The 13473-nt window shown below is 48.4% G+C and overlaps 1 protein-coding gene across 5 annotated transcripts in view; it reads right to left on the bottom strand.

Annotated features, from left to right (window-relative positions):
* Positions 1-13473, bottom strand: part of LOC105494232 (adenylate cyclase 1) — a 147699-nt gene that overhangs the window by 9712 nt on the left and 124514 nt on the right. For 2 of the 5 annotated variants that reach the window (XR_011622355.1, XM_071095152.1), the window contains exons 15-19: positions 9699-9815; positions 9446-9592; positions 8627-8725; positions 4278-4392; positions 2111-2235 (exon numbers count right to left, since the gene is read on the bottom strand). Coding sequence is in view for 4 of the 5 variants with exons in the window: in XM_071095152.1 (XP_070951253.1) it covers positions 2111-2235; positions 4278-4392; positions 8627-8725; positions 9446-9592; positions 9699-9815 (603 nt within the window). In the remaining variant the exon portion in view is untranslated. Of the gene's footprint in view, positions 1-104; positions 188-2110; positions 2236-2736; positions 2914-4277; positions 4393-4893; positions 8132-8626; positions 8726-9445; positions 9593-9698; positions 9816-13473 lie in introns of those variants that run through there. The other 3 variants (XM_071095153.1, XM_071095155.1, XM_071095154.1) reach the window with 3 other exon arrangements.

Below are 13473 nucleotides of genomic sequence, written 5' to 3'. Positions count from 1 at the left end.
AGCCTGTTCCCTGGACAATAGGAGGAGGCAATGTTCAATGAGCCGGAAAGGGTGGCCCAGGGAGCGCCCAGACAGGCAGGTAGGTGGACAGGGCTTGCAGGGACCTGGCACCAGGGTCTGGATGTAAGCTTCCATGGTGGCTCCGTGTACTCCATGCCAGAGGCTGCGTGGGACACAGCTCCAGATGCTAGAACAGAGAAGAGCAGGGTTGACTCTCTGGGTTCAGGGCTCTTGGCACCTCAGCAGCCAGGGACATTTACAAGTAGGGCATACAGAATATAGGGGGCAAAAGGTACACCCCTCAGCTGGAAGGGGCAGCAAAGAGTAGAGTCCAGGGCAAAGCCTGACTTCCAACTCACTGCTGGGGGCAGTAGCGCGGTGTCGGTGGGGGTGCAAACCATACAGTTCACAGGACCCCAGCGCAGCTGCCTCTGCAACCCTGAGTCAGGGGAGGGAGGGACCAGCATATGGAGGGCAGCGGGCAAACCGTCCAGAGAAAACAGGGACATTTCTTGACAGGCTCAAAGAATTTCTGCTTCGCAAAGTTAGGAAAAAGATAAAGGATGAGAAAATAGTTTCTACTAGATCCAATCAGTCCTGTGAATAGAGGACACGATTGGTATCTCTGCGTTATGTTGGAGGTGTGATCTTGGAATCTCCTCTCCCCGCTGTCTCCCTGGCTGCTCCTCACTCTCCTACACACAGTCCCTTCAAGCCCTGGCATCTTTTGTTAAAAGAACTCAATCCATGCCAAGCCCACCTTCTAACGCCCAGAACGGGGCAGGGTGGCCCCCGTCAGTGTGGCAGGGGAGGCAGGACAGAGGCCCTGTGAGTGCAAGGGTGACATCCTGGGCAGCCAGGAGACACCTGGCGGGGGATTGGACAGAGGTCACGAGTGAACAGTCTGTGCGTGAGGCAGGGGCAAGATAGGACAGTGGCAGGCTCAGATCCGATTTTAGAAACTTAAAAATGCAATGTTGGTTCAGGGCAGGGGCCAGGCTGGGGTGGGCAGGATGGGGCTACCATGAAGTTCTCCCCTGGCAAGTCCGGTTTTGGGGGAATCCTGCAGAAGAGTGCAGGATACAGTCATGGTAAAAAACAAAAACAAAAACAAAACAACAACAACAAAACCGTGTGTGTGTGTGTGTGTGTGTGTGTGTGTGTGTATACAGCACAAAGTTCTGGAGGTGGACGGTGGTGATGGCTGCACAACCATGTAAATATACTTAATGCCACTCAACCGTACACCTAGCAAAAAGATGACAAATTCTATGTATACCTTACTGTGATAAAAGAAATTTTGAAAAAGAGAATGCAGAAGTGCAGCACTGCTCCACGGAAGCCCCATCTACGTTCTGAGCAGGAGAGGAGAGCTCCATGAATATTTTGGCCTACCTGTCCCTTAAACTGCCCCTGTGAATAGCTGCTGTCACATGCCTGGGGGCCAAGTCCTCCCTCCATGGCCCCTGGAGGCCTGCAGTTCCCAGGGAGGGTGGCTGCAGGGCTGTGTGGCCCTTCACAGGCTCCATCTTACTTGTAAGGGCTTCATTCTGGTGGTCCTCAAGACCGAATCAAGTTTCAAATTTGTTCTCAGGGATATCCCAGAAGCCGAATGACACTCCTCCACACTGAGGAAAAGCAGAGGCTGCTGCCTTCTAAACCTTTCCATGGCTTTTAGAGGGTGTCAGCCCACCTGAGCTGCCCACAGGTTCCTCAGATGAGGTGGACATGCGTAGCACCCTCCCTTCAAACACACAAGGAAGCCCTTCCTTCCCATGGCAGCCGGTGGAGGCTGGAGTCCTGGGATGTGCAGCGTGAATGACAGCCGCCAGTCTGCTGGGACCAGAAGTGGGACCCAGTGACTCAGTGCTCCCACCGCTGCACCTGGTCACTCAGGAGCCAGCCCCTGAGACTAAATGACAAACCAGACAGCAAAATCAAGATGCCCGGGCCAGGATGCCCTCCAGAGCAGACAGACTGAAATATGCAGCTTTTTCTGCCCTGCCACGTACAGGCTGCAGACTGGGGATTCAATCCTGGCCCTCTGTGCCTCAGTTTCCTCACCTGAAGAATGGGCACCCATGCCTTGGGGGTTTCTGGGTGAACTGACCTGGATTCTGCCCTGGACCCCTGTGCTGTCCATCCGACTGGCCACGTTGACTGTGTTTCCCCAGATGTCGTACTGGGGCCTGCGAGCGCCAATCACTCCAGCCACCACGGGGCCAACATTGATGCCTAGAAAACAGCCAGCACATGACCTGTCAGTGGGAAAAGTGTAACTCACCCCACCAGGGCCACCAAATGCACCTGATGCCACTCCTGGTGGAGAAAAGGTTGCTCCTTTCAGGGCTTTGTTTCCTGGGGTCACCTAGCACCAGGCTCCTTCCTGAAGCATCACATACAGCACAACAGAGAGGCAGCTGCCCTGCTGCACAGGCTCCCCTGGGCAGGGTCCCCTCACGACACTGTCCACTGCACTGGGGAACAGCACTGGCTGTTCAAAACGAGTCCTGATCCTGAAGAAAAGTCCCCTTTCCTGGAATAGCAGCCTCTGTGCTGAACCCTGCTAGTGGAGCCACACAGAAGTGTGACCTTTCAGTATCTGGGATTACAAGGTGTATCCCCAACTGCATCCTCTCTTGCAGAAAAATAGCGGCTCCGGACCTGTTCTCGGAATGTGACCTTATGGCTATTTTAGAGTATGGGTCCCAGAACTACGCAAGATGGTGCAGAATGCTCTGAAGGGAGGAGAGGGAGTACCTTCTCTTTTTGTAGCTCAGTGTCCAACTGGCCTCTGGACAGCTGCAGACCAGCTGGACAGCATTGCAACAACCCAGGCACACCCGAACTTGAGTCACTCCTTGTGCAACTTTCCGCAAAGCACTCACCCTCTCTGAGCCTGGTCTTCCTCCCCTGTAAGTAGGGCACATACCAGCCTGTGACGCCCGGCCCGTCCTCGGCAGGACAGAGAGGGACCAAGCTTGCTGTCAGCTCTCCTGTTACGCCTGCAACTGGGGCTTTCTGGCCTCGACCGAAGCCACTTCCTATCTTCCCCTTCTGTATTTGTGGACTAATTTTTCTGAGCTTGTCCTAGAAAATTCCTCCGACGTTCTGGGCAGTGGGGAGCTGGCATGCCATGGAGGAGCATGAGAGCAGGGGGCACAGTGGTGTGAGCTGGGGAAGGTGGGCATGGGAAACTCAGAGAAGAACCCCAAAGGGCCATTTCCCAGATGGCTGGAGCTGGTGGGAGTTGGCGAGCACCCTCTGCTAACCCCAGACGCCCCACCCACATAAAGAACACCAGGCTAGCACCAGCCTGATGGGCAGAAGGGCCCCGAGAGATCCTTGTCCAGCCCCACTGCATGACTAGACACTGAGGTGCAGGGCCGGGCTTGCCAGCCGGTCCTGTCATTGGAAAGTGAGGAGCAGAGTTTCCCCGATTCACCAGCAGATCGATTTCCAGGTACATCAGTAGCTCTGCTGACCAGAGCCCAGGGCCCAGCTGGCTCACTCTGCCCCTGCTCTGTGGCCAGACACCATGCCTGAAGCCGAGCTTGCTTTTCAGGACATCAGAACTCCACGTGCTCTAAGTGGATCAACCACCACCCTTCACACTCACACGTGGCTCCAAGGTTTGTTTTTAAGGCTACTGGATGTTTGAATTCTAAAACAACCACGAACCTCTAGTTTAACTGTATCCTGGACTAGTAGAATTTTTCTCGTAAACTGTCTACATCTCAAGAAAACGTGAATTTATGATTTAAAAAAAAAACAACAAATCAAAGTTTTATAAAAGCTAGAAAGGAACTAGGGCATCCAGTGGTTTTTTCCTCCTCACGACACAGGCGAGGGAAGGAGCCCGGAGAAGACACAGGGCGGCCGGAGTCCACGCAGTGGGGCTCCCGTCAAGGCCTCTTTCTGGACAGCCCATGTGGCCTCAACTATGCAGCTGTGGCTGGTGAACAGGGAAAGGGGCATTTTACTTCAGCTAAGTGTGGACTTGCAGGAGCATCTGAACGTCTCCAGGATAATCAAGATTTCTAATGTGTTTCCTGAGCCAGACGATGAATCTTCAAAGTCCTAAGTTACTTTCTGAAGCATCTCCACTTCCACCAGCAGCTTCCAGGGGCAACTCCGTACACAGGTCCCCATGCCCTCCTGGGCAGCACCACCCTCCTTCCTGTAAGACCAGGGCACCTCATCAGCTGATCCCACCCCTAGGTGGGTATAGGAAGGTGTTCCACATGGATGGACAGGATAGGTTTAGAGTCACGTACCAACTCGGAGGACAAAGTCATTGTAAGACTGGTAGTTGATTTCATCCAGAACGTCAAACATCTCAATGGCAAAGTCTGCCAGCGTGCTCAGGTGGGAGGAGATGGACTTCTTAGCCTAGATATAAACAGACAGGGTCATTACATCTGAGGGGCACTAGGCAAGAGGGAGCCAAGGACCAACCTGCAACGGCCAACAGCCGCACTCTCAGGGGCAGGCATTCTGGGTGCCTGGCTATGGGCACATTTATCATTCCATTCTACAGGGAGGAGACTAAGGGAGAGGCAAGGTATTGGCCAAGCCGCAGCTTCTGAGGGGCAGAGACAGGGCCCACCCAAGGCTGCCTGCAGGAATGGGGTGGGGCAGCCCTTTTGAGTGGGAGACCAGGTGCTCACTCTCCTGCTTGGACAGCGTTGCTAATGCCCATTGCAAATGAGCAAAACAAGGACAGAGACGCATGCCAGGGAGTAGGCAGCTTCCTTCCTTGAGATTGAGGCTATATCCTCCGGTACATGTGTGACAAGGTCCTTTCTCTTGTGAAACAGTAACAGTTGTAAAGTCTCTAACTTTTATTTTTAAAGGGAATTTTATTAGTCTTCACAATCAGGAAACTAATGCTTTTTAAAAATTAACAGATTTTATTTTTAGGGCAATTTTAGGTTTATAGGTAAGTTGAGCAGATTATACAGAATTGTCATATATCCCTTCTCCCCAGTTTCCCCTGTTGTTAACATCTTACGTAAGTGTGACACATTTGTTACAACTGATGAACCAATATTGATATATTATTAACCAAAGTACATAATTTAATTAGGGTTCACTCTTGGTATTGTCCATTCTATGCATTCTAAATGCATGACATGTATCCGCTATGACAGTATTACACACAACAGTTTCACTGCCCTGAAAATTCTCCCTGCTGTCTGTTCATCCCGCCTCTCCCCTGACCCCAGCAACCACTAATCCTCTTACTGTCTCTACCGTTTTGCCTTTTCCAGAATTTCATATAGCTGGAATCATACCGTATGTAACCTTTCAGACTGATTTATTTTAAGTAGCCAAGTGTATTTAAGGTTTCTCCATGTCTTTTCATAACTTAATAGGTCATTTCTTCTCACTTAATAATATTGTACCTATGGATATACCAGAATTTCTTTATCCATTCACCTACTGAAGGATACCTAGTTTGCTTCCAGTTTTTATTATGAATAAAACTGTTATGAATACTCATGGACATAAGTTCTCATTTCATTTGGATATATACCAAAAGTGCAATTGCTGGATCATATGGTAACATTATGTCTAACTTTGTGAGAAACCATCCAACTCTCTCCCGCAGTGGCTGCCCTATATTGCATTCCCGCCAGCAATGAAGGAGAGTTTCCGTTGCTTCACATCCCCACCGGCATTTGTCTTGTCAGTGTTTTGGATTTCAGCCCTTCTAACAGGTATCTAGTGGTATTTTATTGTTGTTTTCCTTTGCAAATCCCTAAAAATATAAGATGCTGAGCATCCTTTCATATGCCTGTCATCTGCATCTCTTTTGGTGAGGTGCCTGTTTGAACTGTTTGCTGACTTTTTAACTGTTGGGTTTTTTTCTCTCTCTTGTTGAATTGTAATGGCTCTTTGTGTACTATAGATACAAGTCCTTTATCAGATAGGCGGTTTGCAAAGATTTTCTCCTAATCTGTGACTTGACTTTTCATTCTCTTAACAATATTTTTCATAGAGTAGGAGTTTTTAATTTTCATGAAGTCCAATTTACCAATTTTTTATTTCACGAATCATGCTTTTGGTGTTGTATTTAAAAAGTCATTGCCAAACTGAAGGTCATCTAGATTTTTCTCCTATATTATCTTCTAAAAGTTTTGTAGCTTTGCATTTTACATTTAGGCTTATTATCGATTTTGAGTTAATTTTTGTGAGGGGTGTAAAGTCTGCATCTATATATATCTATATAAATATATATATATATATATTTTTTGCATGTGGATGTCCAGTTGTTTCAGCACTGTTTGTTGAAGAGACTGTCTTTTCTCCACAGTGCCTCCGCTCCTTTGTCAAAAACCAGCTGACTATATTTCTATGGGTCTATTTCTGGGCTCTCTAGTCTGTTGCACTCATCTATTTGCCTGTTCTTTTGCCAATACCACACTGTCTTGATTACTATGGCTTTTTAAGTCTTGAAGTTGGGTAGTGTCAGTCCTCCAGCTTTGTTCTTCCACTTCAATATTGTGTTGATTATTCTGCATCTTTTTACTTTCCATATAAACTTGGGATCATTTTGTCAACATCACAAAATATCATGGTGGAGTTCTGATTGGACTTGTGTTAAATCTACAGATCAAATTGGGAAGAACTGCCATCTTAACAATACTGTCTCTTCCTATGCAGGAACAGTGACTCCCCAGTTACTTAGATCTTTCATTTCTTCCATCAGAATTTTACAGTTTTACTCATATAGATCTTGTATATAGTTTGTTAGAGTTATACCCAGTATTTCATTTTTTGGCTACTAATATAAATGGCATTTTGTTTGTAACTACAAATTCCAATTGTTCATTGCTGGCATATAGAGAAACGATGAACTTTTATATATTAACTTTATATCCTGGAACCTTACTATAATTGCTTCTTAGTTCTAAGGGAGGAGACCACCCCTCATATTGTCTTATGCCCAATTTCTGCCTCCAGAGAAGGAAGTAAAAACTAAAAGGCAGAAATAAAATCCACAAGCAGATAGTCCGGCGCCACACCCTTGGCCTAGTAGTTAAAGATCGACCCCTGACCTAATCGGTTATGTTATCTATAGATTACAGACATTGTATAGAAAAGCACTACCAAAATCCCTGGCCTGTTCTGTTCCGTTCTAATTACTGGTGCATGCAGCCCCCAGTCACGTACACCCTGCTTGCTCAATCGATCACAACCCTCTCATGCAGACCCCCTTAGAGTTGTGAGTCCTTAAAAGGGATAGGAATTGCTCACTCAGGGAGCTTGGTTGTTGGAGATGTGAGTCTTGCCAAAGCTCCAGCTGAATAAAGCCCCTTCCTTCTTTAACTCGGTGTCTGAGAGGTTTTATCTGTGGCTTGTCCTGCTACAGTTCCAGGGGCTTTTTTCTGTTATTGTTGTTATTAATTCTTTTGGATTTTCTACATATACAGTCATGTCATCTGCAAGCAGATTCCTTCCCAGTCTGTATGCCTTCAATTTTCTTTCTTGTCTTACCGCCTTCCAGTAAAACGTTGAATAGAAATGGTGAGAAAGGGTATTCTCACTATGTTCTCATCTTAGAAAGCATTTAGTTTCCCTCCATTAGGTATGTTAAGCTGTGGGTATTTTGCAAATTTTTAAAAATCAAACTGAGGAAGTTGTCTTCTATTGCCAGTTTACTGAGAGTTTAAAAAAAAAAAAAAAAAAAAAAAACCAGGAATGGGTGTTAGACTTAAATAATTGTTCTGCATCAATTTATATGATTATATAATTTTTCTTCTTTATCCTGTTGATTCGATGAATTTCATGAATTCATTTTGGAATACTAAAACAGCCTTGTATATCTGGAAAAAATCCAATGTGGTTTTAGTATATAATTCTTTTCATTCATTACTGAATTCAATGTGCTAATATTTGTTGGGGGGTTATACATTTATATTCATGAGAAATACTGGTCTGTAATTTTCTTTTTCTATAATGTCTTCGTCTGGGTCTGGTATTCAGGTAATGCTGGCCTACAGAACGAGTTAGAAAATGTTCCTTCTGCTTCTGTCTTCTGGAAGAGATTGTAGAGAACTGGTGTAATTTCTTCCTTAAATGTTTGGTAGAATTCACCAGTGTATGCATCTGGATCTGGTGCTTTCTGTTTCAGAAGATTATTAATTATCGGTTAATAAATCTAGATCTATTCAGAATAATTATTTGTATTTATTCACAGTTCTACTGTGGAAAAGGAGAGTGCAGGGCTGACGGGAGAAGAAGAGAGGGGGCAACTAGGGAGGAAGGTGGGGGCTGGTGGGGGAGGGACTGGGCTGCTGAGGAGGTGGGCCAGTGGGGAGGGTAATGGAGCAGAGAGGCAGGGTGAGGGTTCTTGGGGGAGGTGTCTAGCAGGGCAGTGCTGGGGCTGGAGGAAGCTCCAGTGAGCAGCCTTCTGTGCTGACTTTCCCTAGGAGATTGTGTCTGGAGAGAACCAGCCACGGAGAGAACCAGCCACAGACAAAAACAGCACTCAAGCTGCTCCCATAATCCAACACAGAGGGCAAACAAACCCCAGTGTGGAACCTACCCAGGGTCCCAAAGCAGTTTAGGGCAGGGCTGGGACCCAGTCCCCAAGCAGGCAGCCCCAAGCTATACTCACCTTGGTCCCCGAAGTAGGCGCTAGCCCCACAGCGGCCATGTAGGTGCTCCCAATGGTCTTGATCTTCTCTATGTCCTTGTAAAAGTCTTTTTCCATGAGCTTTGTTTAAAACATAAAACTGTTAAACATGACATAACATTTGAGAAAAGTTGCTGCAGCCATCAGCCACCAGGAGGAACAGCAGAGCCAGTGAACACATTCAGGAAAGCAATGTGTCTTCTTTGCTTTGGGCAGACAAGTTCTAGGACTACGCTGGCAAGAAGAGGTGAGTAAGGACGGTACAGGACACGTTCCTGTCCCCAACAGGTGAGCTCGCAGCCACCAGGAGAATCGGGTCCAATGACAAGGGGTGGTGGGGCTGCCACAGTGCCTGGCTGGCTGTGGTGGGGGCCTGGAGACACCCACCTGCCTGCTCATCTGTAGACAAGGGTGCCCGCCCGCCTGCCCATCTGTAGACAAGGGCCTAGAGGTGCCCACCTGCCTGTCCATCTGTAGATGAGGCTGCCCAGCCCTGGCCACTGTAATGTCCCAGCCCTGACATTCACAACATGGAGGACAAGCACCCAGCCCCACCCAGTCGCCCTGGTCCCCCATCCTAGGGTCAAGACCCCCTTCTCTCCTGTGAGAATTGGTCTGGATCCCAAAGGAGACAGAATGCCTGTTCTTCCTGGGATTTGCTTTCTCTCATTCCAGCTACAAAGAATGTGACATATTGTGAGACACGCAGGATTTAATTAGGTGAAGGGGTACCCTGGTCACCTGTCAGTAGGATGCACCAGCACACCCATGTGGGGTCAGGATGGCGATGCAGGGCCTCACCTCGTCAAAGTCGGCAATGATCTCGTTGAGAAGCCGCAGACACTCCACCCCCATGTTGTTGCCGTCCAGCTCGATGTAGAAGTCATTAAAGTTGGGGATGGAGGCAAACATGACGCCCACCTGGGAGTAGGACTGGTAGTAGAGGTCCTGGAAGTTCAAAGGATGGGTCAGGAAGGGTGAGCCAGGCAAGCGCCGAGGGCGTGGCGGGAGTAGTGCTGGGCTAGTGCTGGCCAGGCGCAGGCTGGGTGCTCACCATGTTCCGAGGGTTGGACATGAGGAAGTGCTGGGCGACGTGGGCTGGCAGGAGGTTGAAGAGGATGCGCCTGTTGTCCAGCTTCACCTTCTCCATGTCCTCTCGCTCCTCCTCTGCCTGGGGCATCATGAGCCTCCGTTAGTCCCATCCACTCATGCTGCCTTCACTTGTCCCCACCGCACGCTTCTTTCTAAACATCCAAACTGGACTCCAGGTGTGCTGATGGTCTACACACATGCTCCTGTCCCTCCTCCCCACTGGATGCAAGACTAGATCCATGTTACTGGGTGGGGAAGATCTGCTGATGTCTGCCTAAGTCACCACCTCATCTGCCAGAATATCCAAAGGACAAACTACGGCTTCACCTCATTTCCAGGGTCTGCCCTGCCCTCCGCTACTTCCTAGGGACCAGATGCTACAGCAACTCTTTCTCAGGCACATGCCCATCCACAGGCTCCACCAGCCCCCAGGCAGCTCCCAATGTGCCCTGCAGGGCACCTGTCCTAGAATGCCTCATGCCCAGGTGGGGCAGACACCTTCCTAAGGCTCCTGTTCCCTCTGGAATCTCTCTGGTCTTCACTAGAGCCCACATCCCTCTGGGCACTGAGACAAGTAGAAACCTGCAATCCAACTTCTGTAAGGAGTGAAGCTTGGGGAATATTCTAAGTATGTGTTAGAATTTATGGAGGCATCAAACTCTTGAATGTAGTAAAAACTGTGCAATGACTGCCCTTGTGGAGCGGCCCATGGCCTGGCCACTGCAAGCCATGGTTTGGAGGCCAGCTCCCCTGGTTCATGTGCCCCTAGGTGACTGGTGACCCGGCCAGCAGATGCAGCCTCACTGTGCCATGGTTTCCGTGTTGTAAAATGGGTGTAACACACCCACTTTTAGAGGGAATACTTGTAGGGTTGTATTTAACAAGGGATGAGGGGACAGCACGCCCCACAGTAAGCCTAAAGAGCACAGCTGCTTTTTGCAGTACTGATATTATCAGAGCTGAGTTGGCCAAGAACATGCCACTAGACTGCACACAATGATTCCACCAGCTTCCAAGGATAGAGGTGAGGAGGCCCCGAGCCTTGAGGGCCAGGTACGAGGATGGGGGTGTGTGTGAAGCCAGGCAGGGCATGCAGGGCAGGCCTGGTGCAAGTGTGTTCTGGGAAGACAATGCCAGTGAATCAGGGTGACCCATGGAGACAGACGGCGCCAGCTGTTTCTTCCTGTCCCTCAAGGAGCGTAGACCAGATAAGGAAGAAGCAGATGAAGAAAAAAGAAACCGAGGGACCATAACCTTCCCGGTCAGACCAGAGCTGCAGTCTGGCTGCCCAGATGGGCTGGAGCCGGGCTCTGCCCACGCAGCGGCTATCTGGGCATGGTGCTGACTTATGCTGGGTCATGCTCAAAGGTCAGAAACCTTCAATTTCCGGCCTCAGATGGTCTCTGGCGCTGCTTTCAACTCAAGTTCCCATCAATAATGACATTCTGGACAAACACCTCTCTATAAGACCCACATTATTAATTACGTGTTAACACATCAGGCTTCAATATACACAAAAGAAAGGTTTGTAAAGTGTGACATAAACAGAAAATAAAGAATATTTTCTTAAATAATAGCTTTGTTTTATTTATTAGTGGCACAAAAATTTCTGCTCTCTCCAAAATACCATTGTTAACAGTAATAGTACTTTAGTGAAAACAATGTAACTGAATATGCTTTGATTAAAAACCATAATCTAAGTTTATGGCACTGTGAATAAAAAATTTGCATCTACATTCTGCTTATTTCCACATTTGGATTAATGGGCTGTCAGAGCTGCTGTCCTTCCGAAATTGTCATGTATCTCTTAATCCATCCACAAATGCAAAGGTCTTTGTTGAAATTTGACTGGGAAACATCCATCTTTCCCTGTGCCACTTATTTTCATGAACCAAGCACAAATTGTATTGTTATATATTTTAACAAATGTGATGAAAATCCACTGAAATTCTCAGTCTATAAGATTTTCCCACCAGGAAACTCTATTTTTAAGAAAGAGTAGTGGGCACCACACATTATTCCTGTCAACAAAATCACGTGTCCATCCAACCTCCATATTCAGAATGTTCTCTTTATGGCAGTTTCTTTCAAAAGGCATTTCCCTTCTCAAGTGTCCTTCTGTTTCAGAAATCACTGACCAGGATGCCTCTAGTGATAGTTACATGATGCCTCAGAGAGTTCACAGCCTACAGTGCTTGTCATTTGGAAAAGAGAACAAAATAACAAACAGCATAACTTGGCAACTCCCCGTGTGCCGACATGTGCTATGAGTGACTCCCACAGTCATCCTGACAGAGTCTTCTATCTAACTAACAAGACCAGTAACCCCAGAACCTGGAATCAATAACGTGTTTCCTACAAGGGAACAGCCAAGGGAGGGTGGTCCTGTCCTCATTCCGTCTCGGAAGTGATGTCCCTGCCTCCCTCCTGCAAGTGACACAGGGCATCTGGCCAGTGTCAGGTCAGCACTGCCAGTTCATTCTTCAACATCAGGAAAGAACGTTTCTTAATTCTCAGATACAATCACTATAAGTAGACTTTCTGATGCCCTCTCCCCAAACCTCACTGAACCATCTGGTGTCCTGAGGTGCACACACCCCTCTCTGCGGGCATCCCAGGGTACACAAATACCTCCTTTTGGGAAAGTGCAAAGGCAAAGGAACTTCTCCAAGCATAGCAGCAGCTAAGACAATAGTCTTCAGCCCTCAGGTTAGAGGAACTTAGTCTCTAACTTTGGGGCTGAAATGCTTCATGTTCAGCTTCTTTGACACTTGGTTTTCCCTTAAGCAAGAGGCACTCTGTGACCCATGCCACCGGGACACAGGAAGATCAGAGCGAGCAAGTAAGAGGTGATGCACGTCTCTGCATGGTGTCACTGCTCCAAGGATGGATGAATCCTGAGATTCAGGGTGGCCCGCGCTGGGCAGGCTGGGCAAGGTGCATGTGTCCAGAGTGGCCCCATAACTGTCATCAAGCGGGCAGAAACACCAGAGGGGTAGAGCTGCATGCCCTGACCCAGTGAGTCTCCCTGGAATGGATGCCAGTGGTTTCTCTCCTCCCTGCAGGGCTCTGGGGTAGAAGTCTCTAAGGCTCACCACTGACTTTCAGGGACCAAGAGGATTGTGCAGACCCAGCCCCTGAAGACCAGGGAGACCAAGGGGGGGGCTTCCAGCTGGACCCTCCGTGGCCAGCCTCGACTTCACAGCCCCCCTTCTGTACTGCGGGACTGAGGAAGCTCCAGTGTCCCCGGGCCTGACTCTTGGAGGACAACGATGACATGATCCTCTCGCTGAACTGCACCAGACATGTAGTGAGAAGAGGACTCGCCCTCTCTGATGAACACTACTGACACCCTCAGACCTGCGACTGCAGCGCAACCTAGCCCAACTCAGAGTGCCAGGAGTAGGCAGCAATTCTACAGGGCTGAACTCTGGAATATTTCCCACTTTTCCACTCTCCTTCCCTCCCATGTAGTTAGGTCCCTGATGTGCCCCTATCGACTACCAGCCTCCCACCTTCCCGTTCCCCAGCAGAGGTGCACGACCACCACATGTTCTCCACCTTGTCCGCGGCTCTCCCTCTGGCTGCTGGGGAGGCTGCTTTGATATCTCCCTCAAATATCAGTATTCCAAGAAGCATTTTTAGGGGTAATCTTACCTCTAAAGTAATTAATGAATCCAGTCTACCTCATCTCCTTGAGCAGTTATCTGCATTTCCTTGAACACCTCACAGAGATG

Source organism: Macaca nemestrina, chromosome 4 (assembly GCF_043159975.1).
Source record: "Macaca nemestrina isolate mMacNem1 chromosome 4, mMacNem.hap1, whole genome shotgun sequence".
Classification (NCBI taxonomy): Eukaryota; Metazoa; Chordata; class Mammalia; order Primates; family Cercopithecidae; genus Macaca; species Macaca nemestrina.
Note: the sequence above shows the minus strand (reverse complement) of the source record. Positions and strands in the feature narration are given on the sequence as shown.